The sequence below is a fragment of the Antechinus flavipes genome, chromosome 6, assembly GCF_016432865.1.
Source record: "Antechinus flavipes isolate AdamAnt ecotype Samford, QLD, Australia chromosome 6, AdamAnt_v2, whole genome shotgun sequence".
Taxonomy (NCBI): Eukaryota; Metazoa; Chordata; class Mammalia; order Dasyuromorphia; family Dasyuridae; genus Antechinus; species Antechinus flavipes.
Genome location: NC_067403.1, coordinates 261,732,206 through 261,759,665, shown reverse-complemented (window position 1 = coordinate 261,759,665; position 27,460 = coordinate 261,732,206). Strand labels below are relative to the sequence as shown.

Sequence of the window (27,460 nt, the reverse complement as noted above, 5' to 3'; positions counted from 1 at the left end):
TTTCCAGCTTCCCGGGCATCGGGAGCTCCGCGAGGCCGGGCTTCCGGGCCCACACCTCAGGGCCCGGTCCGGATCCCGGGACAGCTCAGAGGAAACTGAGGCAGAAACCAAACTGTGGCCGACCTAGCCCCGGCCCGGGAGCCCGAACGAGCGGGCGCAGGGGGTGGGGGGTGGCAGCCGGGATGTAACTCAGCTGGCATCTCGGGGCCCTGAATTTTCATTCCCAGGAAGAGCCCTAAGGGGCAGGGGCACAGGGGAGGGGGGGAGGGGGGGAGGGAGGGAGCAGGCATAGGAAGGCAAAGGATGGAGAAGGAGCCGGCGCCGCCCAGGGCTGGCCGGGGGAGCTGGGGAAGGCTCGGACCCCCTCGGAGAGGCCACGTGGACAAGCAGATTCCCTCCCCCCAATAGGGATAGACCAAGAATGATATAAACATGTGCCTGACACATGGGGGGACAGCAGCAGAGCGTGGGGAAATCAGGGAGGACTTTGTGGAGGAGGCGGGGCTTGGGAATCGTTTTGAAAGGAGAGGGGGGAGGGCATGGCAGGCACAGGGGATATCTGGGGCAAAGGCTCCGAGGTGGGAGATGCTGGGACTTCTGTGAGGACCTGAGGGGGCAATCTGACTGGCCCATAGAAAGATAGGGTGGAGGCCAGGCTGTGAAAGCCATTACCTCTTAGGACTCTGAGGGAGCCACGGGGGAGGGGGGGCTAGGTCATCTGATCTCCATGGGCCTCAATATTCTTCCCTGTAAAATGGGGCAACTGGACTCCAAGACACCCAGAGGCCCTTCGGGGCACAGCTGCCAGTTGACCTTGGCCAAGTGTGAGCCTGTGGGACATTAGGCGGGGGACCTGGAAGCTGTTTAGAGCTGGGGGCTCAGCCATGACCACCATGAGAGCTCCCAGGAAGAGCACTTCTCTCCGTAGTGGGAGGAGCCAGCAGATGGAGGGAGGGAGGAGCCAGCAGACTCAAGGAAGTCCTCGCCAGTGGGATTCCCAGGAAGGGGGCCCAGGGAGCTTTCCTAAGGAGAGCCTGACCTGAGAGAGCCGGGCGGGAGCCAGGAGAAGGGCCAGGCGGGCGTCAGGAGCCCCAGGAGCTGCCTAAGGTTTCCAAAGGGTTCCTCTCACTTGCAGGCCATCCTCCCCCCCGGCCCGGCCCCTCTGCCTCGTCCCCGCATGGGGAAGGCCTTGGCTCTGGCCGCTGGCTCTAAGGCCGCACAGGGAGGCCCACCTCCTGGGAGAGCAGCCCCTGTCTGAGCCCCTGCTTTATAGAGTAGGAAATGAGAGCCGCCTCTTCCCAAGGCTGACCGGGAGCCTCCTATCGGAGAGATTCACACCCAGCTCCTGCTCGCGGACCCCAATGCCTCTCTTAGGGGCTGTCCAATCAGAAGCCACCATTAAAAGGAAAGGCAGCGGGCTGCCTGGGAAGGGGCCCCAATTTCGGAGTCGAGGCTGCAGGCCCAGCCTCTGCTAGCTCTGAGCCGCGGCTCAGCCCCTTTCCCGGCTGCTAACGTGGAGGTCGGCTCCATCGGCCCTCCCAGGGCCACGTCCAAGAGGACACCGTTCCCAGGCTCTTGCACCGGGCCGTCAGCAGGCCTGGAGAGGCCCCGGGGCCACGCAGCCCATGACTGCAGGAGGCCCGTGACTGCAGCAGCTCCTGGAGAGCACTGGGGATGGGGAGGGTCCCGGGTCCCCACCCCCCGCGCTGCAGGGAGTTCTGGGGAAGGGAGACGCCGGAGGTCAGGGCTCCTCAGACTGCGTTCTGGCTCCCGCTGGCGCCTCCCTGGCCTCCTCCTGGGGGCCCCGGGCCGAGGGCTCCCCCAAATAGACCCCCGAGAGACAGCTCCCGGCACCGCCTCCTCCGGCAGCCCTGCGGACCCGACACCCACTGCCCAAGCCGGGATGAGCCACTGAGGCCCTAATTACCCCAAAACAAGCAGTTTGAAGGGAGGAGGCGGAGGGAAGCCGGGTTCTCACCAATTTCCCCGCTCTCATAAAAGGCTCTCCTCTGTAATTATTCCCCTGTGGGCGGGAGCTGATTTTCCCGAGCCCCTGGGACAGACTCCCTCCCTGGGGGGGAGGGGCGGGCGGGCCGGGGGCTTCCTGGGCACCAGGAGGGAGCTGGGCGTCCCTGGTCCTGCCTCTCGGCATTTGGGCCCAATTAGCTCCTCCCCCTTCCCGGGGAAACCTTTCCAAGCCTCCTCGGACTGGCAGGATGGAGCGGCAGTCGCTTCCCGGCCCCCCCCTCCATGTCTGGGTCGGCGCTCCTCCCCCCTTCCCCCCGCTTCTCCCCCAGCCTTCCCTAGAGCTCGGCTCAGTCCCGCGGAGGCCTCCAGTGAGGGCAGTTCCCTTCTCGGGGCCCTAGGGGGCGGTCTCAGGAAGGGGCGGGGGCTTCGGGCTTCCCAGGCCTCTGTCCTTGGTACCAAGGGAGACCCTCTCGGCCAAACGCGTGCGGCGCTGCCCGGTCAGCCTGGAGAGAAAGCGACGGCTGAGTGGGCGCCGGCCCCGTCCCCATCCTGGACCGTCCGGGGTGAGCTTCGGCCTCGCAGCCCCCGGCCCCTCCTCCAGGGGCTGTTTTCCATCAGAGGCCAGTCCCTTAGCTTCCCCGAGCCTCAGTTTACCCATCTGTAAAATGAGGTGATCCTCGCTTCCAATTTGGTCCTCAGATTTTTGCCCCTCTTTTACCCCCCTGCCTTTTTTTTAATCCTCAGCCCTTGGCACAGTGCCTGGCGTACAGTAGGTGCTAAATAAATGTTGACTGCTGGGAATTTAACAACCAAAGAGACGGGCCCAAGCCCCCTTGGCCCGGCCTGGGTGACCTCTAGCTTCGGGGCATGCGCGGCAGGCCCGTCTGTCCCCTCGCTGCCCGCGGACCTGCTCTGGTTCCCGGGCGGAGGGGAGGCCGTGGGGTGGATGGCCAGGGGAGGCCGAGGCCGGTCCGGGCCACGAGGCGGATGGCGTGGGGGCTGCCGGGACGGGGCGAGTGCGAAGCCGGAGCCCCGGAGCCCGGAGGGCGGGCCCGAGGAGGCTCCTGCGCAGCCGGACCGTGGGCCAACGTGGGCGCAGGGTCCGTGGGGCCCCAAGCCCGGGGCCAGGAGGAAGGGCCGGGATTGGGAGGCGGAGTCTCGACGCTTTCCCACCGTGGCCCTGGGGGGGGGCCTCAGGCTCCGCCTCTGTCAAATGAGGGGCGTGGTCAGCCCGGCCGGTCCCGGAGGTTTGGCAGAGGCTAAGCAGGCCCGGGTTTTCTTGTCTGTAAAATGGGCCTGAGAATCTTTCTGCCGCCCCCTGGGGAGCCTCCGTCAGGCTGCCCCTCCCCCCGGGGGAGTCCGGGCCAAGGCCCGCCAGTCCCTGCCTCCGCTTCCAGACTCTCCTGGCCCCGCCCACTGAAAATTCTAGCCAATCAGGACTCGGACAGGGAGGGACCCGGAGACCGGGCGCCCCTCAGCCGCCCCCAACAAGGCTCTTTCACGGGAGGGGGGGGCCCTCTCAGGGCAGCCCCCCCCCAAAGACTTCAGTCGGAATCTTCATCTCCACCCCTCCTACGCTCCCCCTCACACACACACACACCCACCCACCCCTGTGTTCGCCCTCCACAGGAGGCCCCGAGCACGGACCCTCAGAGCCACCTCCTCCTCCTGGACCTGCTTGTCCACCTCCGTGCCCCCCCCTTCCCGGCTCTGCAGCTCCTGGGTGCGGCTCCCCAGGATTCTCAGGGGCACCTCCCTCTGCACCCCCCTCCTCCTCCCCTCTTCCCCCCCACCCCGTTCATGCTGAGACCTTCCCGAAGGGGCGGTGGGCAGAGGAGGAGGAGGGGAGAGGGGCCGGGCAGCTTCAGAGGCGGAGCGGGGGGGACACAGGCCGCCGCTGCACTGGGAAGGGGAAGGGGAAGGGGAACGGGGCCCCGGGGCATCTAGGGAGCCGCTGGAGACTGGGGGTCAGGGAGGACTGGGAGACGCCGAGAGGCTCGGCCCGGCTCCCGTCCTTCAGTCACACAGGCTCCTTCCGGCGCCCCTGAAAGCGCCCAGGGCGGGGGGACCCTTCTCGCTCCCCCTCGCTGCACCCCGTGTGCAAACGAGGCTCCGGGTGCCGTCACCTAAAGGGGGGGCCCTCCGGCCGACGGGGGTGCACAAGGAAGCGCCCGAGCCAGGCTGGCAAGAGGCCAAAGAACGCGAGAACTCCTGGGAAACGGCCGCGCACAAATTAAGAGTTAGAGGAAACCGAGGCAGAGGAGGCAGTAATGTTTGGCCAGGTCACAGAGCAGATGAGTCTAAGATAGATTCGAACCCAGGACTCCCTCGATCTCGATTGTCTCTCTCTCTCTTTTATCTCCCTGTCTCCCTCCTGTCTCTCCCTCCATGTTTGTCTCTCTTCTCCCCCTCCACGTCTCTGTCTCTCTCCTCTGCCACCTAACCACCTACAAGCTGGGCAGAGCCCAGAGAAGCCACCGAGCTGTCCCTAACCCCTTGGCCCTGCAGGGCCCTCCCTGAGCACCCACCACAAAGGCAGGGAGAAAGGGCCCACGCTTTAAAGCTCTTCCAGCAGCAGTCAGTAAGCATTTATTAAGCACCAACTGTGTGCTGGAGAGCCTTGGGGCTGGGACTACCACAAGACCGGAGGCAGTCCCTGTTCTCAGCTCTGGGTCCAAAGGGGCCAGGAAGCCGGCGGGAAAATTGGAGGCTCGGGCCTGGGGTCTCAGGCCGGAAATCAGGGCGCTGAGAGGAGGCGGCAGTGGGATTCCGGGGGCAGGGAGCAGAGCCCTGAGCTGGGCCCATCATGGGCCCCCGGTGGCTGAGCGGCCGGGCCGGGCAGGGCTGGAGGGGGCGGCTGGGCGGGAGCAGAGTCCGTCCTCAGCCCTTCAGTTCCTCCGGGCTGTGCTCCCAGCCTGGGTGCTCCAGGGGTGGAGGCCGGAGACCAAAGTCCCCTTCCCGGAGGAAGCGTGGGAGGCGGCCCAGCCCTGCCCTCTTCCGCCGTTACTGAGTCCACATGATAACTGGTCAGCGGCCGGTGGCTCCCAGGGCCGGAAGGTCCCACTTGACAAGAGGGGCCTCCCGCCTCCTCCCCTCCTCCCGGGGCTCTGGCCCCCAGCCCCCTCTCCCCTCCCCCTTTCGGTCCCAGCGTCCCTTCCTGCCGCCGGACCCGGGCCCTGGGCGAGGCCGCAGAGGCAGGAGCACCCGGGCGTCGCCGTGGGGAGTCGGCCCCCCACCCGTGTGTGCTCAGTGATTCACACCCGTTACTCCTGAGCAAAGGCCAAAGGGCAGCGCCGGGGGCAGAGGGGACAGCCAGCCCCCAGGGCGCCTCCCGGGGGTCCATGGGGGGGGGCAGGCCTGGAGAACTCTCCGGAGAGCCAGCCGGGCCCGAGGAGGGCGGCAGGGGTCGGGGAAGTGGGGACCAAACCCTTCAGCCCAGGCGGGTGGCGGTGGGGGCGGCCCCTCTGGACCACCTGGCCGGGGCTCACAACGGGTCTCGCAATCAATCCACTCCCGCAAGGGACAGTTAGGGCCTGGGACCGTGGGGGCAGGAAACAAGCATTTATTAGGCGCCTGCTATGGGCAAGGTCCACGAGGAAAGTTACTATTATGGCCTCATTTTTCAGTTGAGGAAACTGAGGCAGGGAAGGTGAAGGGATGGCCGGGACGGCCGGGCAAGGAAGGAGCCACAGTTGGATTAGAACTCTGGTCTCCTTGCCTGGAGTTCCAGCACCGCAAGCCCTGTGGCGCCCCCTGGTGGCCCTCCGCCAGCCCCAGTTACTTATTCTTCCCAGAGCGCTGGGGCCAGGGGACCTCCCTGGAGGGCGCCCCCGCCCGGTCACCCCCGCCCGGTCACCCCGCCCACGGGCCCTTTTCTCATTTAGCCATGTGTGAAGGTGTCAGAAATCCTGCTGGGGGGGGGGGGGCGCCCAGGCGGGAGTGCTCCCCACAAGGGATCAGTATTTAACCACCAGGCCCCCCGGGGGAAGAAGCGGGCCCTGCGGCACTTTCCCAAGGGCTCTCCCAAGCCCTCCCCAGCAGGCTGGATCCCGTGACCCTAAGACCCCCCCCTTCCTGCCTGGATTGTCCGGCCCTAGGGGCCGCTCGGACCCCCACTCTCCACCACTTGTGACCGTTTCTCCCCGGTCCCTAGGCTGTTGGTTGCCCTAACTGTCCCCCAACTGCCAGCGGCCCCAGGGTTCCGAGCCGGCTCTCGGCTCCCTGAGGCTTCCCAGCGGCTCCCGTGAGGAGCTGACCCACCTCCCGGCGGCCGCCCGGGCCCCCGGCCTCGCCTCCCATCTGCCTCCTGAGGGACCGGGGATGGGCGGACGCAGCCCGGCCTCGTGGCCACGGCCAAGCTCCCTGGATGACTCCCAGGCCTCCGGCCGCTCTCCCTCCCCGAGGGCCAAAGCCCCGAGCACGGCTGGGGGCCGTGGAGAGTCCCTGGGGAGCTGCTCGCGGGGGTAAAGGAGGGGAAGCGAGGCCCCGACGCCGGGGGGCTCCCTGGGCCTCCCACTACCGGCCAGCACCCCGCCCTCGGACCCCCGGAGCAGGGAGCCCGAGGGGCCGCCCCGCCTGGCCCAGCGGAGATTTGCGGCAGCTTCTGTAGCCCCGTCGCCCGTCTGCGGGGGGCAAAGGCTCTCCCCAGCCCAGGCCCCTGTTTAAGCTCCGGCCCGGCAGAGGCAGCTGGGGAGCCCGACGTCCCGGGGGAGTCTCGGGCCGTGGGGGAGGCAGCTTCTCCCGGAGCTCACACGGAGGCCAGGCCCGGGGGGGGGGGGCAGCAGCGCGCCTCAGAAAAGCCCGGAGCCAGGCTCTGCACGGCGCCGGAGAGCCCCCAACCCCAGGGGCTGAGGAAGAAGAGGATCCCGGGACTGCTGCTCTCCAAGCGCTCCGAGGGCCACACCTCGGGAAACCGTCTCTCCCCATCCTACAGACAGGAAAGTGGAGGCTGCCCCGGAAGCAGCAGCTCGCTCCCGCGGCCCCCAAGTTTTCCGGACGTGCTCCAGCGTCCCTCCCCGCCTCCGCGCCCGCTCCTCTGCCTCACTCCCTCTCGGGGTCCTGGGAAGGGATGCCAAGGTAAGCCCACAGATGCAACGGCTTGGGATCGGCTGGTCAGGAAGGGCCGAGTCGGGGGGGGGGGGAGGCACAGGGGGGCGCTCAGAGTCAGGGGGAGGGGGGATTGGAGTCGGGGGGGCTCGGAATCGGGGGGGGGGAGGGGGACTCGGAGTCAAGAGGGCTCGGAGGCCCTGGAGCCCCCAGGCCCAGGCGGGAGAGGCAGCAATGGCCGCACGTTTAGGGGGCGCTGCCATACCCCCGGGTCGGCCCTGACACATGGTGGGGGGTGCTTGAAGCCAAGGGGTCCCCACGAGCCCGCGGGGGGCAGAGCAATGCCCCTGACGGCCCGTCCGCTCGGCCCCCACACAGGCGCGGAGCTCCCGGCCCACCTGGAAGCGAAGGCGGCTCCCGGATCCCTGAGCTTCAGAAGTGGAGCAGCAGAGAGGCCCCCGAGAGGAAACGGGCAAGGCTGAGGCCCGATGCCAGGCTCAGAACACCCCCTCCTCACTCCCTGGGGAACCTCCTGCCTCAGTTTACCTATTTGCAACGTGAAGAAGCTGGACTCCCGACCTGCCAAGACCTTCCCTATTGCAGTTGCGAGTCTCCTCCCCGTGGCCACGCCCCTGGCCGGGAAGCCCCGCGGGCCCAGAGCAGCCGGTCAGGGTGGACCCTCGGGCCCCCCCCCCCCACTCACAGGAACGGGAGGTTTTCCGGGAACCTTCCCAAAGGCAGGTTCTGTCACTTGGAGCCGCATCAGGCCTGCTGGTGCCGAGGGGACGGGTGGGGGTGGGGCAGAGACCTGAGGTCAGCGTGGGGACCAGGGCACCTCCGGGGGGGCACCCCGGGGCCTCTGCCCAGCCTCGCCCCCACCCGGGCCCGTTCCTCGCCCGGCCTCCTGCAGCCGCCAGCGGGCCCCGCGTCCTCGGCCAAGTCCCCCACCGGATGGGGAGGCTGGGGGAGCCCCCTCCCCGCTCCGGGCCTCGGTTTTCCCCATCTATAAAATGAGACACCAGCCTGAGTGGGCTTTTCCCCACTGACATTCTGCATTCCTGCATCTGTGGTTTCCCGGGTCAGTGACAAGGACCGCCTGACATTGGCTCGGCACTCGATGCCCCCTAGGGCCAGCCCCCCGGGCCCAGAGACTCCCCGGAGCGCCAGGCGGGCCCCCGCCGACGGGCGAGCGGCCGGGCTCCCTCATTCGTTCACTCATTCACCCATTCAACAAACCCTCTGCCTACAAAGACTTGGTGTGTGGAAAGACGGGCTCGCGTCGAAGGCCGCCATGAGAGCGACAGGCACAAGATGCCCTCCCCCACGCCCCCTCCCGCCCTGCCTCAACTCCCATCGGGCCCCTGGAGTACAAGCTCGCCGTCCCGGTGCCGCCGCGGCCCGAGCATGCCTTGGATCGCGCGCCCGCTCAGACACTGGGCATCTCGACCCGCGCGGGCGGCCGGGGCCGTCTGCCTGAGATGGGGCCCGGCGAGGCCCCGTTCCGGAGGGACGTCGCGCCGGGAAAGCCGGGAACGGCCGGCAGACCGGCCGGGGCGACCCCTCGCCGCCCTCGATATTCTAAATGGACACGTGGCTTGGAAAGGACCAAAGTAGGACAAAGAGCCCACAGTTCTGGGGAGGGGGATGGGACTGACCACTCCCCGGTGACCCGACGGTCCCAAGGGACGAACGGTTCTCCCCGTGGCTGCCGCACAACAAATGCTCCGAACCGCCAGGAGATGTCACTTCGGCCAGAAGCGTCACCTCGTCCTCTGCAAATGGGAAAAAGGACAAAAAGGGCACAATGGGAGGGGGTGGGGGACGAGGAGCCGCCGGGGGCATCGCCGGTGAAGCCGAGAACCGGCCGCTCTGAAAAGTAACCTGGAAGTCTGCAAATAAAGTGACGGAAACGTCCGTGCCGGGAACCAGACTCGCCACTGTGGGCACGGGCCCGCCACAGAAACGGGGCCGGGAGCTAATGGAAGGTGCCGCGCCGCAGAACCGGGGGCCGTCCCGAAACGAGGTGGGAGGGGCCCACGGTTGGGGCACAAGGGCCGTAAGTTGGGAGAGGGAGGGGTGACTTAGCTCTGGGGTCTTTGGAGGAGGGAGAAGTCGGCCCAAAGCAGCAGAGAACATCATGAACCGCCAAAGGGACGACTTTGGTTCCCTTAAATTCAAGGTCAGACCAAAGGGAAGCGCAAAGCTGGGAAAGCTCGAGGGCCAAGTGTGGGACAAAGGTCACGTTTCTGTTACTATACAGGGTCAAAGGCGAGGAAACGAAAGCTCTAGTCACATGAAAAAATGCTCTCCTGACGAAAATTAAAACTGGGAGACCCCACCTGGCACCTCTCAGACTGGGAGAACCGTGGGAGGGAGGTGGGGCCTGAGGCCCAGCTGGCGGAACGATCCCACCTTTCTGGGGAGCTGTGCCCCAAGTCCCCTCTGCCCCGGCGGGGCCATTGCTGCGTCCGCGGCCCAAGTAGAGGGAAAGGGACCCCAGCTGCAGCCACGTATGGAGCGCTCTTCCTGGTGATTAGGAAATGAGTTTGGAAACGAGATGACCAGTGAATGGCCGGACAGGTGGGGGTACATGTGGGCGATCTCGAGACCCTGGATGGAAACTTCATGCCATCCGCACCCGAGAGAACCATGGGGACTGAACGTAAACCAACTCCCGCCCTGTCCCCTTTGGTTCCCTCTTCTCTCCCCTGGTTTTTCCTTCTCATTTTCCCCAACATATTCAAAAAGCATTGTGGGTGATGGACACAGGGAAGCAGGAAGGGAGCAGAGCCGATGGAAAACGCCCCCCACCCCCACCCCAGTGAGCATCCGGGCAGGGGCGAGCCACAGGGTCCTCCCTGGCCAGTATCAGCAATGGCGACCTTGGTCAGTGGGAAGGGTCTCTGGGAGGACAGAGGGACACGTGGAGGCGGCGTTGCAGCTACAACATAAAAGTACATTTCTGCCCACTGGGCGGTTCCTCGTCCCTGGTTCATGTGTCCGGGGTGGTCCTGGGGCCATGGAGTATGGGACCGAGGCTGTTGCCCCCAGGGCGGAGCCGGGACGGACCTCGCTTTGTCTCGAGACGGGGAAGGCTTGGAGGCCTGGGACTGGCTCAAGGTGCCCTGGCGACGTCGGAGCGGCCCCCACTCCTTCCTGGGAAGGGAGCTCCGTCTGGCCACCGGCTCTCAGTGGCCTGTGAAATGAGGATAAAAGTAGGGATTTACAAAATGCTCCAGCTGCTCAGGGTCGTCCACGACCGCCAGGCCCCGGGACACTCCAGGGGCAACAGGTCTCTGCCCTGAACTCCACGTGGACAAAACACAGGCCTTGGAATCAGGAAGACCTGAGTTCAAATCCTGTCTGCCTCAACCTCACCTGCCCAGAGAGGGCAGGAGCGTGCTGTCTGCCTCAGAGAGGAATGGGGGTCCTCCTGACCCTGGGACTAGTGCATTACGGGGGACACACCGAGAGCAGGAGCCCGACCACGGCCCCTCTGCGGGGCTCTGGGCCTGGTGATAGACGGGAGGAGGTGCACCTTCACACCGGTTACCAGAGGACTGGGAGAAGGGGAAGAGGCAGCCCTCTGGCCCCACCCCTCATCACCCACCTTCAAGCCCCCCCGTTTCCTGATTCCAGGCCCAGCCCCCAGTCCCATGCCATGAAATCTCCAATTCAAGCCCAGGATCAGACACCTCCTCCTGGTATCCAGCCCGAGCCTTTCTGGCCCCACTCCCCTTGCTACTTCCCCATTTTTTGCTGGTCCTCGCTCCCGTGCCCAAGGAATCCGGACGCCGAGCCGAGGCCGTGGCCGGGCTCCCCGGAAGGCTTCGTTCACCCGGGCAGATTCCCACGGGGAAGCCGCTGAGTAAGACGGTGCCCAACAGGAGCGTCTCTGGGCGGGCAGTGTCATCTCCTCGGGCACGCGGGCAGCCGCCCCAGCCAAGCCCCAAGAAGCAGAGGCGAGCCGGGTTCCTGTTTCACAACTTTAATAGAATATCCTAACTATTCTGTACAAATTGAAAACACGGCGTATTGTTAAGTTACAAATGTGTATCGTTTAAGGTAAGGCTGGAGCACTCTCTACGCGCCTGGTCACAGTGTTGATAAAGCTGCTAGTCGATGGTGGCTGGAGATGGGCGTCAGGGACCGAATCACTACAAAGGGGCCTCCGAAATCCTACACGCCGAACCCCGAGGAGGAGGAGGCCGGGGAGCCTCCGCGGGGACTTCCCCGGGCCTCGGCAGCTCGGGGGTCTCGGGCTCCGCTCCGGGAGGGACTCGCCGGCCCCTCTTCTCCGGACCGGATCCGCCGGACCTCCCGTCACACAAACATGGTTTCAGAAATGTGCGCGAGCCCGACTTCAGAGTACGTACAAACACAAGGAAATAAATAGGAAAATGTCCTGCCCGAGCCCCCGGCCCACCCCCACCCCCACCCCCACCCCCCGGCCAACGTGGCTTTACTCTACTTGGCAGCTCTGAGATGATTGGGATAAAGAGGCCGTTAAAGCAGGTGAGGGCGGGGGAGTGTGTGTGAGTGCGCCGAGTACGCGCGTGCATGCGTGTGTGTGCATGGGTCCTACCTCCTCCAACCTAACCGAGTCACCATCGCGCCCCAGCCCCTGTACGCCCGCCAGCTCACAGGCGGCCCGGCGGGCAGAGAGGGCGCTTGACTGAAACCTCCTATTCGCGAAACGCATCAAAGTTACCACTGTACAAATTAGGCAAAAAGAAAAAAAGTGTAAGTGAAAACCACGCACTTGAAAACAAGTTAACCGTAAGCGTTGTTAGTGAGACCGAGGCTGCGCCGCGGCGAGTGAAGGGCCCGGGCCGCGGGCCGGGCTCCCGAGGCGTCCCTTCGTCCGAGGCGGCCCAGCCTCTCCCGGGGGCGCGCGTCCGCACGCGTCACTGCTGCTTGCACTCTGCAGGCTGGCCGCATTCTCTCTGCCAAGAGAAAGAGAGACCCTGAGCCCGCGGCCTGGCGGTGGCCCCCAGCACCCAGCCAGCCACGCTCCCCCGAGCCTGGGTGCCCTCAGAAGCGCCGACAGCCGCGTCTGTGCTTCCGGGGACGGGGCCAATGAGTCAGTGCGCTCCCTCGCCTCCACGGAGGAGGCCGAGACCAGCAGAAGGCCCAGAGGCCTTCTAAACGTGCCTTCAGACAAGTCAGAACCGGTCCCGGCCCACACTGAAAAGCAAGCCCACTCACAAGACTGGCTGAGGGAACGGTTTGGGGACTTCTTGGAGGAGCCAAGCTCCCTGGACAGGAAGGGCCGGAAGAGCCCCTGCCTCTCTCCTCCGGTTCAATCCTGCCCTTCCAGGGGCCTTCTGGACCCGGGGCTAGGACAAGGAGGATCCCCTTCCCTGGGAAGAAAGCTAGAGAAAATCCCAGTGTATCTCAGCCCAGGAGGTCAGGGTTCACCTGAAGCCTAGAGGTCGGGACACAAGGGGGCAGCAAGGCCTGGGAAGGAGGCTATTTTAGAAAAGGGAGATCTCTCTCCAAGGGTGAGGCAATGGCTTGAGGGGTGCAGGTGGGGCTGGGGAAGGGGCTCCCCAGCAGCCTTTCCTCTGGACCTCCACAGAGGGTCTGCCTTGACTTAGGGGGCACCTCGCCCAAAATTCTCGGAAGCAGCAGCCGTGGGGAAAGGCCATCCAAGGCAAGCCCGGTGGTCAGAGACTCCCAGGCCCAATGGCCTCTGGGGGCCAACTCCGTTCTCCTGTCCATCTGACATTGGCCACTTAGTTTTAGGTTGCTTGAGGGCAGAACGGGAGTCCCAAGCAGCCTCTTCTCAGGGCTCCATAGGAGTCTGGGAGAAGCAAAGCTTCAGAGAGCGGGTCGGCCCAGCAGGTGCTGCAGCGATTGGAGGAAGGGCAACCCCGGAGAAGCTCCGTCAGGACTACTTTCTCCGTGGCCCGGGCCCTGCCAGATCCCGGGGAGTCAGATGAACCGATCACTCACGTTCTGACTGAAAAGAACTGAACATGGCCCCCCAAGAACACCAAGAGTCTTGTGGTGGAAAACACCACCCACGGGCAGAACCATGGAGTCTGGGAAAATGTGTTTCTTTTTTTCTTTCTCATGGCTCTTCCCTTTCGTTCTGATTATTCTCCTTTTTTTTGTTTGTTTTTGCTGAGGCAGTTGGGGTTAAGTGACTTGCCCAGGGTCACACAGCTAGGAAGTGTTAAGTGCCTGAGACCATATTTAAACTCTGGTCCTCCTGACTTCAGGGCTGATGCTCTACCCACTGCGCCACCTAGCGGCCCGATAGTTCTTTTACAACCACGACTAATGTGCAAATATGGTTCACATGACTGTACATATATAAGCTACATCGGAATTGCTTGACATCTTGGAAGGGAGGGAGAAAAATTTGGAGGGTAGAATTCACTTCCAAAAGTGAATGGCGTCTAGAGGTGGGGGAAGGAGGGGAAAAGTTGGAACAGAAGTGATCGCAAGGGTCAGTGTTGAAAAATTACCCACGCATGTGTTCTGTCAATAAAAAGCTATTGAAAAAAAAAGTGAATGACAAAAATTCTCTTTATATGGAAGGGGAAAAGATAAGATTCTATTAAACATAAGAAAAAAGAAAAAGACCTAAACACGCCTGCCTTTGGCACGGCGCACCAGGCTCAGAACTGGCCGAAGGCCCCAGGCCAGGGCAGCCCGCTGACCCTCGACTTCGCGGGCTGCAAACGAGGCCTGTCCGCTCCTTCATGGGCCGACTGTGAAAAGCCTCTCACGCCGGCTCGGTCACCGCCCCAAACTGCTCGCTGAGGGAGGGAGGGGCTTTCAATAACCAGCAGTTACACGCCGAGGCGCCATTAAGAGAACGGGCTGTGCGGCCTCCATCACTGCAGGGCTGCCGTGAGCATCATGTACCCCAAGCACCGGCAGTTAGAAGAGAAATCATCTCTAAGGCTGAGGGGCACAAATCTGCTGCGCCCCCTATTCTGCCCTGACGGGACCATCATCCCACTTCTGGTCTAAGCGAGGAAGGCTTGCAAAGCGAGGCCTGTGTCAGCCGGGCCGTCCTAGCCCAGAAGATGGGGCCGTTCGGGCCAACTTCGCTGCTTTGCACCAAGCTGGCCCAGTAAGGGGCACCGCAAGCAAGGAGGGGGCAGACCAGTCTTCCCAGCAAAGCGAGGGGGAGGAGGGGACACGGAAGGAATCCCACGAAGGGACTTTGGCCGACGTGGCCATGAGGCAATGGCAAAGGCAACTTTTTCTCCTGCAGTCCCTATCTGGATCTACAAAATGAGTTTCAAACAATCAGTTTGCTATAGTAAGAAGGATCTGTTTTAAAAACAAACTTGAAAAAAATTCGCCCCCCTCCCCCAAAACCCAGTAAAAATTAAAAAAAAAAAACCTTTCGGTTTTCTATAGAAATTTATAAACAATCTAAAACGAGATCCATAATGCCTTCAATAATAAACCAAATCATTTTTCTGTTGTGAAATACAGGGGTTTAATAGTCCAAAGTCCTAAACTCTTCAAAAACCTGACTTAGTTCTAGTTCTACGTTGCTTATAAAAACTGGATTTTGTTAAATAACAATGGACTCTATGTCAGCTAAAAGGTGGATCTTTCTTTCTATGTGTAGCCCTTTGCTGATAATCCTAGCTTCTGGAGGTTCCTCAGGAACCCAGAACCAGGGTGGGTTTTCGAAGTTGTTCCCAGGATCTCTGTGCTGATCCTCCTCCCCTTTCCCTGCAGACCCATCCCCGGGCTTCAGGCTCGTCTAGCCGAGCTGTTTCTTCCCCTCTATTACCTTACTCCAAGCTTAAGCAAACTACATCCAGCATGGAGGCTCCTGAACACAGCTGAAGAAACACCCTTAAAAAGTCACCTATGTGGGAGGGGGTCACCGGGTGGGACTGTCTAACTCGGCAAGAGTCCCTTTAACATCACAAGATTCTTCAGAAACTTCACACTAGAACACCCGACAAGGCCTAACTACACCAGTTGCCTTCTTGGAGAGGTTTCAACATTAAATGAAAAATAAAACATTACGGGATCAATACAAAGAGTGTATTATTTCTTTGCCTAAGTTGTTTCACATTTTTCTGGTCTGACTGCTCTAGACGTATTTTCTAGATGTCCTTCTTGACGCACTTGAGAACAAAATGAAAATTAGAAAAACAAAACAAAACAAAACAGCTGCCCCCCTCTCCTCTTCTGCCTCTCCTTTTCCCCATCTCGGGAGGGTGCCCGGGGGAGCCGCCACCCCCGCCCAGGTGATCCTGTGCCTGAGGGTCCCAGATGAAAATTATGGATGGCACCTTCCTAGCTCGAGTGCCTTGACTGGAAGAAAAGCTGGGCTTCAAGAGGCAGGAGCCCGAGTGAATCCAGCTCGGGACGATGCAGCGGCATCGTGCCCGGTGCCACGTTACAGAGGTTTGCTCTACAACAAACTCTTCAGGAAGCTAGCTCTGAGTGGCCTCTTTTCTATCGCCTGGGGGAGCTTCGCGCTCCCTTTAACCAACAAGGCACAACCCCACATTTATCGGCTACAGATCGCCAGCTTTCAAGTTAGGTATGAACGGAATTCCACCTTACCTATGATATGAATGATAAACAGACAAAAATTACACCTAAATGGGGAAAAAAAATTGAAAGGAACCGTCAGCATGAAAGACAATGAAATGAGCAAAATCATACAGGAGGAAAACAACCACAATTTCTCTGCAAATCCTCCGCCTCGGCGGGGCCACTCCAACACACAGACCCTCTTGTCACCGAATTCTCGTCTCTCAGAGAACGTCACCTGACCCTAAACTAGGCTGGCCTCGTCTTTCGCTTCCAAGTAAAGCCTTTCCCAACAACCTGGGCCTCCCCTCATGAGCAGACTGGGTAGCGCACTAACACTTTGAGCTCTTCTGAGGCTACAGAACGTCTCTGGACCCCTGTCCCTTGGGAGAAGATTGCTGGCAAAGGGCCATCTTTACTATATTGTGAACCAACAACCCCGTTCTTTTCTGGTCAGGGTGAATCCTCGCCCTCCCCTCCTGCTGCTGCGCAGGCTCTCCTTCCTTTCATCCCTGCCTTCCAGTCCTTGGGAACCTGGTACTGGGGGAAGGGGGCTCTTTCAGAAAATGAGTAAGACTGGGAGCAGGGGAAGAACAAGGACGGGGTGGAGGGATGCTGAGCAAACACCAAGGACCTGCAGGTGATAGCCTGACGAGCAGGATTCTGGGTGTGGAGAGAGAACCAAGCCCAAGAGTGGAACCGACTGAAAAACTATACATTTGACTCCATTTTGTAAAAATAAGCCCCATGGCCCAGAGCTCTGCCAGCAGGGCAGACAAAGCTAACGTGGAGATGCAGCAACTTCAAACAACCCGGGATGGCTTCTGGCACTAAGGTCGACTTCCTATCTGGGGAAAATGGGCAGTGACCTGCTGCTCTGCAAGGCCCCGGCCTCATTTCCCCCTTTAAATGGTAAGCATTTAGCACATGCCAGGGATTCGACCAATAGGCGCTTAACTGCCTGATGGCTCATTCTGAAAGACAAGCATTTCTATTTGCCTGCTGGAGAACTATTTATGGCAAAAAAAAAAGTCCCAGATCCCCAATCCCTGGCCTTCCGATTGAAGCCCTTTCCCCACCCCCAGGGCCTCAGATTATGGGAATGCAGGATGAGTTGATGGTTACAATTCCAAGTTCAGATATTAATATTAACTACTCAGTACTTTCTCTCACTTTTGTGTGTGTGTGTGTGTGTGTTGGGGGGGGGGGGGAGAGGGGGGCGGATAATCGTGCAACTTAAACACCCTCCCTGCCCCCCAGTGCCAGGGCATGTAGATTTCACTGCCCATATATAACTGTTGCCAGGCGGGCGCTAAGTTAGTTAATTTCATGCCAGAGAACAATAAATACTATTTATTTATAATTTGGCCCAAGAGCTGCCAGTGAGGAAGAGAATGGGATTAAGGTGGAAAATATATACGACAGCCTTACAGATTCAACTAGGAAAATCCAAGTCTTGACAAAATGAATAATCATGTCTAAATTTCTCGTTCCAAGGGCCCTGTTTTCATTAAACACTGAGCCCTCCTATTTAAAACTATGCAATTCCTAAAATTGTTATTTAGGTTCAACTTTCCCCAAACATCAGCCAAGGAACAAAAGCCCAAGCTCGGCCGCCACCCTTACAACCCCAGGGAGCTCTAATAATTTTGCTCCCCTACACAGCCATGAGGCCCGGGGGTGGGGGGGGGCTCTCAAGCCCACAGATCGCACCCCAGAATCCTCTTGGGGAAAATGTCCACATCACCACCTCCTTTTCCCCCACTGGGTTTGGCTTCCCACACTGACCTTGGGGTCATTCTCTGCCTCCTCGTCTTCCTCTCCCTCTTCTTCCCCCTCCAGCTCCTGTGGGCACAAAAATGACATGTACTGAGGGGAGCACTATCGACCGGCCCCCACTACTGCACTCCAAGTCCACATCCACAGGCTGGTTCAAATGGGAAGACCCAAGGACCCCCTGGCTGCTGGCGCAGGTCCAAGCCTAATCTCCCAAACCAACCCCTCACCCCAAGACAACCCAGAGGACCAGCGGGGCTCGTTCCCTTTTCTCACCTCTTCTTCCCCTTCCTCGCCTTCTTCAAACTGAAAAATGGAAAAACAGGTTTAGATTTCTACAGGACAGCAATCGTGTCAATAAGTGTTCCTGTGCCCACCGGACGCCACCCTAAGGCTGGGGACAGAGGCCAAGCTCCCCTGGCCATCGTGGGTCCCTGCTGCTCTAGTCTGACTGAGGAGGAGGCCCTGCCGGTCCTGGGGAGGGATCTTTACAGATGAGTGACTTCCCTGCCTGGTCAGGTTCTGGGGCTCTCAGGCAGAAATCTTTGCAGTGACCAAGTCAAGTCTTTGGCCCCAATCTCAACCCTCTAAGTCATTTCACTGGGAGAGCAGGGTCCTCAGGGGCCATATAGGGTGGTGAGCCAAGGAACCCCTCCAAGAGGCAAGCGCCTCCTCCCAATGCAAGCAGCCCCTTCTCTGCAACCCAGAATGCCGAGACGCAAAGCCTCGCCCACTTGGAGGCGCCTCACTGGAAACACACGACAAACCCTGCGCTCTGGTGCACATGCTTCTAGCACGCCCTGGCTGCGTGCCAGTGGTGTAGATGTGCACGCATGCACACACTCATTCACACGCATATAACACACTCTTTCTTGGAGAAACCAAATGCAACTTTGTCCTCGATATTTGTCCTCAAATAATGACATGTTCCAGAGACATTGGAAGGTCAACCCTTCTGGGGCCTTAAATGTCCTAAAGATTTAAGGAGAGCCCCAGAGCTGCCTTTGGTCCAAAGGCCATCCACACCCAGCAGGGACGGCTTCCAACAAGTGGAAATTCGTCCCTCTCCTTAAAGACTCAGCTGTCACCTCCAGGAAGCCTTCCCTTACTGATTCCACACACTTTTAACAGAACCCCACCATCTTATCAGCATTCTACTTCCTACCCTTAATCCCCCCTCCTCCTGACTAGGACTAGAGGCTCCATGAAGGAAGACATCAGAGTCTTAGGTTTAACTGAAATGCCCTCAGTGCCCAGCCCAAGGCTCTGCCTACAAGAGAATCAAACTAGCAGATGTGAACTTCTGGTCCCTCATGTTGGGTGGACAATGGCATGAGGGAGGACTTTAAAAAGCAGCCCGGCAACCCCAGGCCTTCCCGAGATGGGACAGCGTGGTGCGACGGGTACGACCCAGGGAAACTGGGCACAAGTGGCCGTTCTTCCACTTCCATGATCTGGGCAGGTCACTTAATCTTTGGGCTTCATCTGTAAAAAAAGGGGTCTCGGTCTCCAAAGGTGTTTCCAAGACAATGAAGGAGGGAGACTTAATGGAAATCACCCAACAGAAGAAGGGAAATTGGGTTCAAAGAACAAGGTAGACCGAGGCTCCACGAGTGACCGTGCATGGATGAAATGCAGGTGTGAGCAGCTCAAATGGTTCCTCTTAAGAATAGGGGGAAGGGGCAGCGAGGTGGCACAGTGGATAGAGCAGCAGCCTTGAAGTCGGGAGGACTTGAGTTCAAATCTGACCTCAGACTCTGAACACTTCCCAGCTAGGTGACTCTGGGCAAGTCACTTAACCCCAATTGCTCAGCAAAAAAAAAAAAAAAAAAAAAGAAGGAAAAAAAGAAGAGGGGAAATGGAAATTCCACCAGCTTGGCTTTGGAATACGTAATCATCTTGCCCACGCCGGGGTATGAGTGCCAGGGGCGCGCCTGGGCCTGGGCAAGCTTCTGGCAGTTTCTTTATGTAAGAATTCATCCCTGGAGGACCCACAGGTATCTCAGAACACACGGAGGACTCAGAGAAGACACCAGAGAAAGAAGCCATCTTTAGCCTCCCTTCTACTTTTCACCAGGGTACCAGGCAGGACAGTTTTGCCAGACATTTGTCCAAAGGAAAGCAAAACTAATGATGCTCTCGCCTCCTCTAATTGGGACGGGGGGAACTTCATCTGAGTGAAGAGGCAGAGCTGATTTCTACTCCCTTAGTCATATAAATAAGCTTTCCAGGCCTCAGTTTACTCCTCTATAAACAGGCCCTTTTCCAGCCTCAGCCCCTCAATTCTGGACCTTGGCAGCTGCTCACAAGAACACAGACAACAGTAGTGGTCACCAACAAGGTTGATATACATACATTATCATCATCCTCTATGGCTTCCCCAGTAAAATAAAGGACGGCCCGTGGAACTATTCTTTCACGGAAGAAGTGCCCGATTTCAAAATCTGAAGCTAATGTGAATTCTGAATCTTCATCCTGTGGGGGAAATTTACATATTGTTAAACGATGCCCGATTTCCTGTTTTGAATGAAAAACCAAGACACAAACTATGACAGCAGCTTCCTAGGAACAGAGGTCCGCCTGCTTTGGCCACCAGTGTCCCGAGGGCCAGCTCTGCGACCTAGAGCAACACTGTGATCCGCGACATTTGGGACATTTCATTTTACAATATTTACCTCTCAGATATGGGAAGTTCCTTCAAGGCTATTGAAAGCTAAGTCAGGAGCGGCAGCGGAGTGCACTGGCTCCTGGTCCTGTGCCTCTAGGGCACAGGCAGTCACCATGACTCCCCTGGGGGGAGGCACAGCACCAAATCTGGGGTTAGCATGAGGTACCAATCCATTAGAAAATAGTATCAAGAATTAACATAGAAAAGTCTAAGGAAACAGCAATTTGAGACTAAATGATGCTTTGAAACATGACTCTTACCAGTGACTCTCCATCCCCAGATACTAGAAAAAGAAAGAAAAAATTCTATTAGTCTTTAAACACAGCAGGGCCTGCCCTCATCCCAGCTGACTTAATGAGGAAAGAGACCATTTCACAACTCTAATCCATTTAATGACTTTTTCCCCACTGGAAATGACTACATTTTAAGTCTTCGTGAATCCAATGATTTCTGGGGCATGACAGAGCAATCCCCAATACAGCAAAGCTAGTCTGTTTTCCACCACCACCCCCATTCCCTCCCCCCCCCCCCAAGGAATGGGTTTGGACTTGATTTGGCCAGAAAATCATTCCCGGGCCGTGACAAGCTCTTAGTGGGTCCAGATAGGGCAGGGTGCAGCAGGCCACGCTGCCTGGTACCCTCCTGACAGGCTCGCTAAAAAACAAGGGAGCAGGAAGCATCATTTCCCGAGTCCTCCAGTGACACCAGAAATGAGTGAACCAGCAAAGTAATACTCGGGACCGACACAGCCCCAGTCATCCTGGAAGCAGAAACTAGAAGTCGATGAGACCCCAGGGAAGACTGGGGATGACCCTGAGGCTGGATCTCAGGCACACACTGGCATTCCCCCCAATGAGAAGAGGGGCTGTCGTCCCCTGGCCCGTTCGTCCCTGGGCCAGACCTCGGGAGAGGAGACAAGATGAAGGTGACTGGGGAGAGGAGCTAGCTGGGAGCAGCAGAAGGTGTAGCCTGTGCCCTTCCCTGCTACGTCCTCTGGAAACAAGTGTCACGGATGTAGCAGGAAGCGCATAACGCCCATTCGCAGAGTCAGCACCTACTGTCTCTACCTTGGAGCACTTCTCTGGAAGGGGCTCACAGCATAACAGGGAGGACAAAACAATTTCAAGAGGGAATCAGAAAAGCCTCTTGGAGGAGGGAGGGCCTCAAAGCAGGGGCAAAGGAAGAGCAGCTGGTAGACTAGAGTCTGACTTGGGAGTCAATGAAGGAAGAGGGAGCCAGAAGGCAGCGGGCTTCCAAGGCCCAGCTGAAGGGCAGCCCTGGCTCCGAGTCTGAGGGATGACATCAGACACTTGGCAGCCACAGAAGATGAAGTGAATGAAGGCTGTGAGCAAAGGGAGGGTCCCAGAGAGGAGTGAGGGGGTGGAGCTGAGAAGGGACAAGAAGATAGAGGGATATGGGAGCTAGAGCTTGTGCTTGATAAATACTCCAGAGCTTTGGAATGGAGCAAAGAATCCTGGATCAGCTGGACATCTAGACAAGTCAAATCCTATGGGAAAAAAATCCCCCTTGATCTGTGCAGGATCCTAACAAAGAAAATCTTCTCTGAGCCCATCTCCACGTCTATAAAATAGGGACCCAAAAATCACCATGCCCTAAGACAGGCCCAAGGTTCCCCTCAAACATCTGCACTAAGCACAGGCACTCGACCACAGGGAGCCAAGGACAAAGCAAGTCCTCCCCAGAGTGCTCCTGCTGCTGGGCGTCAGGACCCTTTAAGCCCAAATTATGTGATTTAAAATCACAAGTGAAACTTCTGGGCAGGGGCCTTTGCGGCTCAGACAGCAGAATCAGGAATCTAAACTGTTTCATCTCTAGGGCTCCCATGGATCATATGCTGAGAGGACCGGTTGGCACGGCACTGAAAAGCGCCGCCCCCTTCCTCCCCCCCTCCGCCCCCAACTGGGCCTGGGATGATCTGGGGGCTCCGCACTCATGGTATCCAAAGGAGGTTCTCCCCATCACAAGCCTTTTGTTGTCTTTCCCATTAGAAAGGTGGCTCATGATAGAAAATGCCACATACTGGGAAAGAGCTACACGAGCTGCACAGAGGATGGAGCAGATTATTTTCACTTTTTTGTGGTTTTCCTTTTGTTCTGATTTTTCTTGCACAATACAACTAATAGGAAATGTTTACTGTAACTGTAGGATAGATTGTCTGCTGTCTTAGAGAGGAAGAGGGAGAAAAATTCAGAACTCAAAACCTTAAAAAACAAGTTGAGCGCTATCTTTACATGTAATTGGAAAAAATGTTATTTATACACAAAAATAAAATATATGTTCACTTCATTAAAAAGAAAAAAAAGATGGCTCCTTGATGGCAGGATGGTCTACCTCAGGCCCTTGATTCAGAAATTGACAAATGCTTTAGTCATCCATTCTTTCATTCTCTCCTTGGTGAGGTTACCCCTTCAGAGCTCTACAAGAACTCCCATGACATTGAAAAAGGGCCCTTTTCCAAGCTAGTGACTGGTTTAAGATTTAAACTGCCAGGGCATCCTAAAACTGCTCACTAAGGGATAATTTTTTCTTTCTTCTTCTTTCTCTCTCTCTCTCTTTTTTTTTAAAACGAAGTAGGACTACTTAACAAACCTAACAGACATGCTGCAAAGAGCAAGAGATGCTCAATCTCAGGTGGCAGCTGGGAAAGAACTTCAGAGCCCTGTTAACTGAAATATAGCGGGGTTGAGGTGGACACTGGCTCTGAAGGAGGTGCAGCCATGCTGTTTCTACAGCAACAAAAATTAACTTAAATGAAAACAGTAGCTTTTCAATCTACTTTATGACAGGATATTTACAGTAAATCAATTATTAAGCAGAAAAAAATGCCTTTGAAAGTGACCAGATGGCCAAGGCCAATGGCTGCCTTTCCGGTCCACACTCAGGCCAAAGGCCTAATGAAGACTTAGTCCAATGTGGCCAAACAATCCATACATGTGGCGCTGGTAGCACACGCTCAAACACAAACCCGCGATGACGTGGGTGAACGAGGCTTGGTCCAGAGTGGAAAGGCCACTCCTTCTAGCAAGCCCTCCACCCCGGGTGGTCGCCCACCGGGACCAGACCCCACTTGTGGCAGAGAGGGTAGAGGCCGGGCCGTGGTGGGAGGCAGGGAAGCTTACCTTTGATGGGGCTGAAGAAGTTAAAGAATGAGTCATTGGGGACTTGCTTGGTGACTGTCCTCACGGTGCCTCGGCCCTTGTGCTTCTGCTTTTTCTTGATTGTCTTCACCGTCACATTCTTGCCTTTCTTCCACTCAATGGTGCATCTGGGGAGCAGGGCCGAGTCACGGGCCAAGCCCTCAGCTTCAGTGACCCCTTCCCCCGGCTCTGAAGCCAGCCCAAAGCCCCCTGACTACACCCTTGGTGAGTGGGCACACTGCCCCCTACGCAGCACAGCAGAGCAGGTCTTGGGGACTACCCATGGCATGAGAAGAATCAGCCACCTGAGTCTCTTCTCCAAAAAGCCACATTGCTCTTGGAAGGCTTAGGGGGAAGATCTGCAGAGGGCAGGTGGGGGTAGGGTAGGAAGCCCCCAACCTTGGGCCCCAGGGACATGATAGCAAGTGACCCAATCCCACAGCCTTTGAGGACAATGCCATGGGGAGCCCTTCGCTTGCCCTTAAAAGCCCCATGTCTCACGGGGGAAGCTGTTGCCACTATGACTCCCCACCAGCAAGAAAGGAGAGGTGGGCTCTGCCTGAGTGGGAGGAGCCCCCACCCCCTCAGCACAGAGGTGAATTCTAGCAGAGATCATCTCTTCACTGCTGGCCCGAGCATTTCCATAAAAACGTGGGAGTCAGGCAGGGGAAGACCTGTGGCGGCCCGACCCCCACCTCAGAGTTTTACCAGCATTTTCAGTAAGAGAAAATAGGACATTCTCAGCAGATGGAGATCCCAGAATTAGATAAACCCTGCATATGGGACTCCAGGCCCTGCCTGGTCCTGCCCTAGTCCTGGTCCAGAAGGCCCTTCCTGCTCTCCTCTCAGAGGCAGGATGGACCCCGAGACAAAGAGTAACTAGGGGATCCTGGGCAAGCCCCACCCCAACCAGTGTCTACCCAGATTTCCTCAACTCTGAAATGTGGACAACAATGAGATCTTGATTGTAAAGGGTTTATCCTGGGACCAGGCACACAGTAAGCACTCAACAAAGGCTTGCTTCCCTCCTTCCCTCCCCTTTTCCTCTGGGGTAGGGGGGAAGTGGCTGTCCCACAGAAGGGAAGCTTCCTGAGGGCAGGGCCCACCTCGGCCTCCCTAGCGCCCAGCCCAGCATCTGCTGAACAGAGGGAAAGAATAAGCAGGCCAGAGAGGGAAGGCCGAGCCAGCCCCTGCAGCTGCTTCTTACCCTTCACAGTCCACGATTTCAGGCCCTTCGAAGGAGAAAGGGTCCGTCGTGTCTGGCTCCGATTTCATCTTGTAAGTCTTCGTCAGGACAGAGTTGGTGAAGTAGTCGTTGGGCTCAAAGTGGAACTCTAACGAGAAAGACTGGGAAGAGAACCCCGGGGAGTCAGTCACAGAGCTAGGCTGAGGGCCTGCAAGGGAGTCCATCCTGCTCCCTCCAGAGGGTATCCCTCAGCCTCTCACTCACAAGCCAGCCCCCCCGCCCCTCACCTATCCGGGTCATATCTCTATCCACACCCACTCCAGGAGACCCCAAACTCCTCCTCTTCCACTCTGAGGAGTCAATGGTGAGGCCCACCCCTCCCCTCCCCAGCCTGCAAGAGGACGGGGTCAGCCTACTCCCAGACCCGCCCAAAGTTGGGCCCTTCCCTTCCCAGACAGAACTCCTCCTGACTGAACGCTCCTTCCCTGCCAAATCTAAGCCTTCTTTTTAAAGCCCCGGAAAAGTTCCAGAGTCCTGATGGACTCCTGGCATTGACAACTGCCAGTCTTTGGGCTGGCTCTACATACAGGGTACCTAAAGGTTCTTAGTGTGGCTTTAGTAAAGCTCAATGGCTTTAACAACTTTAGTAACTTGAAACTGCTCTCAAAATCTATTGTCCATAGTGCAGTTTAAAACTTCTGAGTTCTCTCCTCGACGCGGGCTTTTCTTTCTGTGGCCTCAAGATTATTAGGACAGGATGCATTATCTGGAAGGGCTGAAACCTTTTTCCTTTACTGCCATGTAAAATGGAACCAGAAGTAATACATGATTTAAATAAATGCAACATTCAGCAGCAAACTAAAAGCAATTTGGCATTGAGATCCTGCACATTCTCTAAACCCTGTGATGATGCCCCAGAGGGAACAAAGACAGAAACAAGGACTAGGTATGAAAATATTCACTACAGGGCAGCTAGGCGGCGGCCAGAGATAGAGCACCGGCCCTGAAATCAGGAGAACTCGAGTTCAAATCTGACTTCTTAACATTTAACACTTCCTGGCTGAGGGACCCTGGGCAAATCACTTAAACCTCAATTGCCTCAGCAAATAACAAATGAATGAAATAAAATAAAATAAAAAATATCACTGCAAAGCTTTGTGCTGTAGCAAAGAAATACAAACTACAGAGTCTTTCGACTGGGGAAGGGATGACCAAATGAGTACCACATGCTACCAGGGGAGCCAATGCAGAGGGAAGAGAACAGAAGCACACAAAGAATTGTCTAAAGATGAATATTTCCAAAAGCTGAAGAATGATGACGAACCAGGAGAGCCACGCGCCGCTGATAAAACCTCCACCCCCGACCCTGGGTTCAAGAGGCCGGGACAGGGCTGCAGAATGAGACAGCCAGGTTCAGAGATGGCTGCAGGGTCCATCTGCCTGACTTGAATAAATCCGCTATTTGGTTTGAGGAAGAGCTTTTTGTAGACAAAGAAAAGAAGGGGAAGGACAGGAGCAAACCATCAAGCAGTATGTTCAGGAACGCGCTGAAGTTCAGAGGGAGACAGACACGAAAGGCACCTGCTCAAAAGATTAGATACTTAAAAAAGCTAGCTGTAAGATTTGGGCTTCATGTTCAATTTTTTTTTCTCTTTGCATATAGAAACAGTCACAATTGTTAAATTTAAAAAAACATAAAAAACATTTTGCCAGCATGATTAAGAGTGTGTGGAGCAGATTTACAAAGCACATGATGGAAAGGAGCCAGTTAAGAAAGGGACCACTAGATGGCGGCACAGTGGGCACAGGCTCTGTGCAAATCCAGCCTCGGACCCCTCCGAGCTGGGCAAGCCTGGCCAAGCCACTTCAGCCTGTGGGTCTCAGCTTCCTCATCTGTAAAATTAGAAGGAAATCGCCAACTACTGCAGGAGCTTTGCCAATAAAACCCCAAATGGGATCATGAAGAGTCAGACCTGACTGAAAATCAGAATGAGAGACACCAGGAGGTCTGGGGAAGTCAGAAAAGGGGGTCAACAGCCACCCTGAGGGGAGAACTGTAGAAGGCTTGCTTCCCAGCACCCGGCAGGCATTGCACTCCCAAACACCAAAATGACCAGATGCAGCTCCAGGAGCACAAATGCTGGCCTTTGTAGTGGCCACCTTCTCTGCCTCCTGTGCCTTCCTCCCTTCTCCCAAGGGCACCAAAAGCCAAGCAGTGATTAGCTGCCCTGGTGACCTCAGAGCAGTACCTGTCCCCTAATCTAAGCCCAAATATCCCCTGGTTGCCCATCCGGTCACCACTGGGATGAAGGTCTGAAGGTTGTGATGACCACACGAGAGGGAAGCATTTTCAAAGCCCCACAATGCTGAGCTCACAACTCCTCAGCAGACGCGCCCCAGACCTTCCAGACCAACATCCCTTGGCAGCCACCATGAGGGTCACTACCCGGCCAGGAGTGGAGCCCAATCAGAGCGCCAACAACAATTCAAGTTCTCAGTACTTACCATGGGCTGGCCAGGATCTGAAAACTTTACTTTAATATCCTGCAGGTGTTTCAGAATCGGTTCATCATATTCCTAGTCACAAAAAAAAAAAAAAATTAGCTGGCATAAGTGGTAGAGAGAATCTGGTTCTTGCAATGATTTTAGACAATCACAATTCCTGTTTCTTTCCCGAGGCAGGCATATGTAACACGGTCTGTATGACAAACGCTCACAGGATAGGGATCGGAATTGCCACGGGATCTGAATTCTGCCAAATCCTTGGCTGGGAACTCTGGGCTACTCCGGGCCTGGGATCCTCCCGGAATCCGAGGCTTTTCTCCCTTCTCCAGCAGCTCCTGCCCTCACAGGCACATTCTATTTGGGTCTCCGGAGCATCCTCTACCAAATTCCTCAAAGTCCTCCGACCCGCATAAAGCAGGTGCTCAAATGGCAGGGGTAATGGTACCTAGGTGACTTCATCGGAAAGACCCGACAACTGGAAAGCTTCTGAAGAGAAAGGCCACCCAAGGAATGACTAAGCAAGCGCCATCCCCAGATGACCTGGAAACAGAGCATGGAAGTTGCAGAGACAAAGACAGGGTGATATCAGACAGTTGATGTCCCACAAAGGCCAAGACAGCCCTGGGG

The 27,460-nt window shown here is 57.4% G+C and overlaps 2 protein-coding genes across 5 annotated transcripts in view; one reads left to right on the top strand and one right to left on the bottom strand.

The window, feature by feature from the left end:
- Nucleotides 1–4,984: 4,984 nt before the first annotated feature.
- Nucleotides 4,985–10,312, top strand: LOC127541723 (collagen alpha-1(I) chain-like). The gene is made up of 5 exons (XM_051966942.1): nucleotides 4,985–5,025; nucleotides 5,117–5,483; nucleotides 6,066–6,211; nucleotides 6,380–7,044; nucleotides 7,393–10,312. Exons 1-5 carry the CDS (start codon nucleotides 4,985–4,987, stop codon nucleotides 7,494–7,496), a joined length of 1,323 nt encoding a protein of 440 aa, XP_051822902.1. The 3' UTR covers nucleotides 7,497–10,312.
- A 674-nt stretch (nucleotides 10,313–10,986) lies between these two features.
- NAP1L4 (nucleosome assembly protein 1 like 4) overlaps nucleotides 10,987–27,460 on the bottom strand; it is a 28,808-nt gene continuing 12,334 nt past the window's right edge. For 2 of the 4 annotated variants that reach the window (XM_051966013.1, XM_051966010.1), the window contains 8 exons: nucleotides 26,834–26,905; nucleotides 24,350–24,489; nucleotides 23,125–23,270; nucleotides 20,245–20,267; nucleotides 19,672–19,791; nucleotides 17,593–17,622; nucleotides 17,329–17,385; nucleotides 10,987–11,960 (listed from right to left, as the gene is read on the bottom strand). In XM_051966013.1, coding sequence (XP_051821973.1) covers nucleotides 11,922–11,960; nucleotides 17,329–17,385; nucleotides 17,593–17,622; nucleotides 19,672–19,791; nucleotides 20,245–20,267; nucleotides 23,125–23,270; nucleotides 24,350–24,489; nucleotides 26,834–26,905 — 627 coding nt within the window. In that variant the 3' untranslated portion in view covers nucleotides 10,987–11,921. Of the gene's footprint in view, nucleotides 11,961–13,533; nucleotides 15,126–15,570; nucleotides 15,606–17,328; nucleotides 17,386–17,592; nucleotides 17,623–19,671; nucleotides 19,792–20,244; nucleotides 20,268–23,124; nucleotides 23,271–24,349; nucleotides 24,490–26,833; nucleotides 26,906–27,460 lie in introns of those variants that run through there. The other 2 variants (XM_051966011.1, XM_051966012.1) reach the window with 2 other exon arrangements.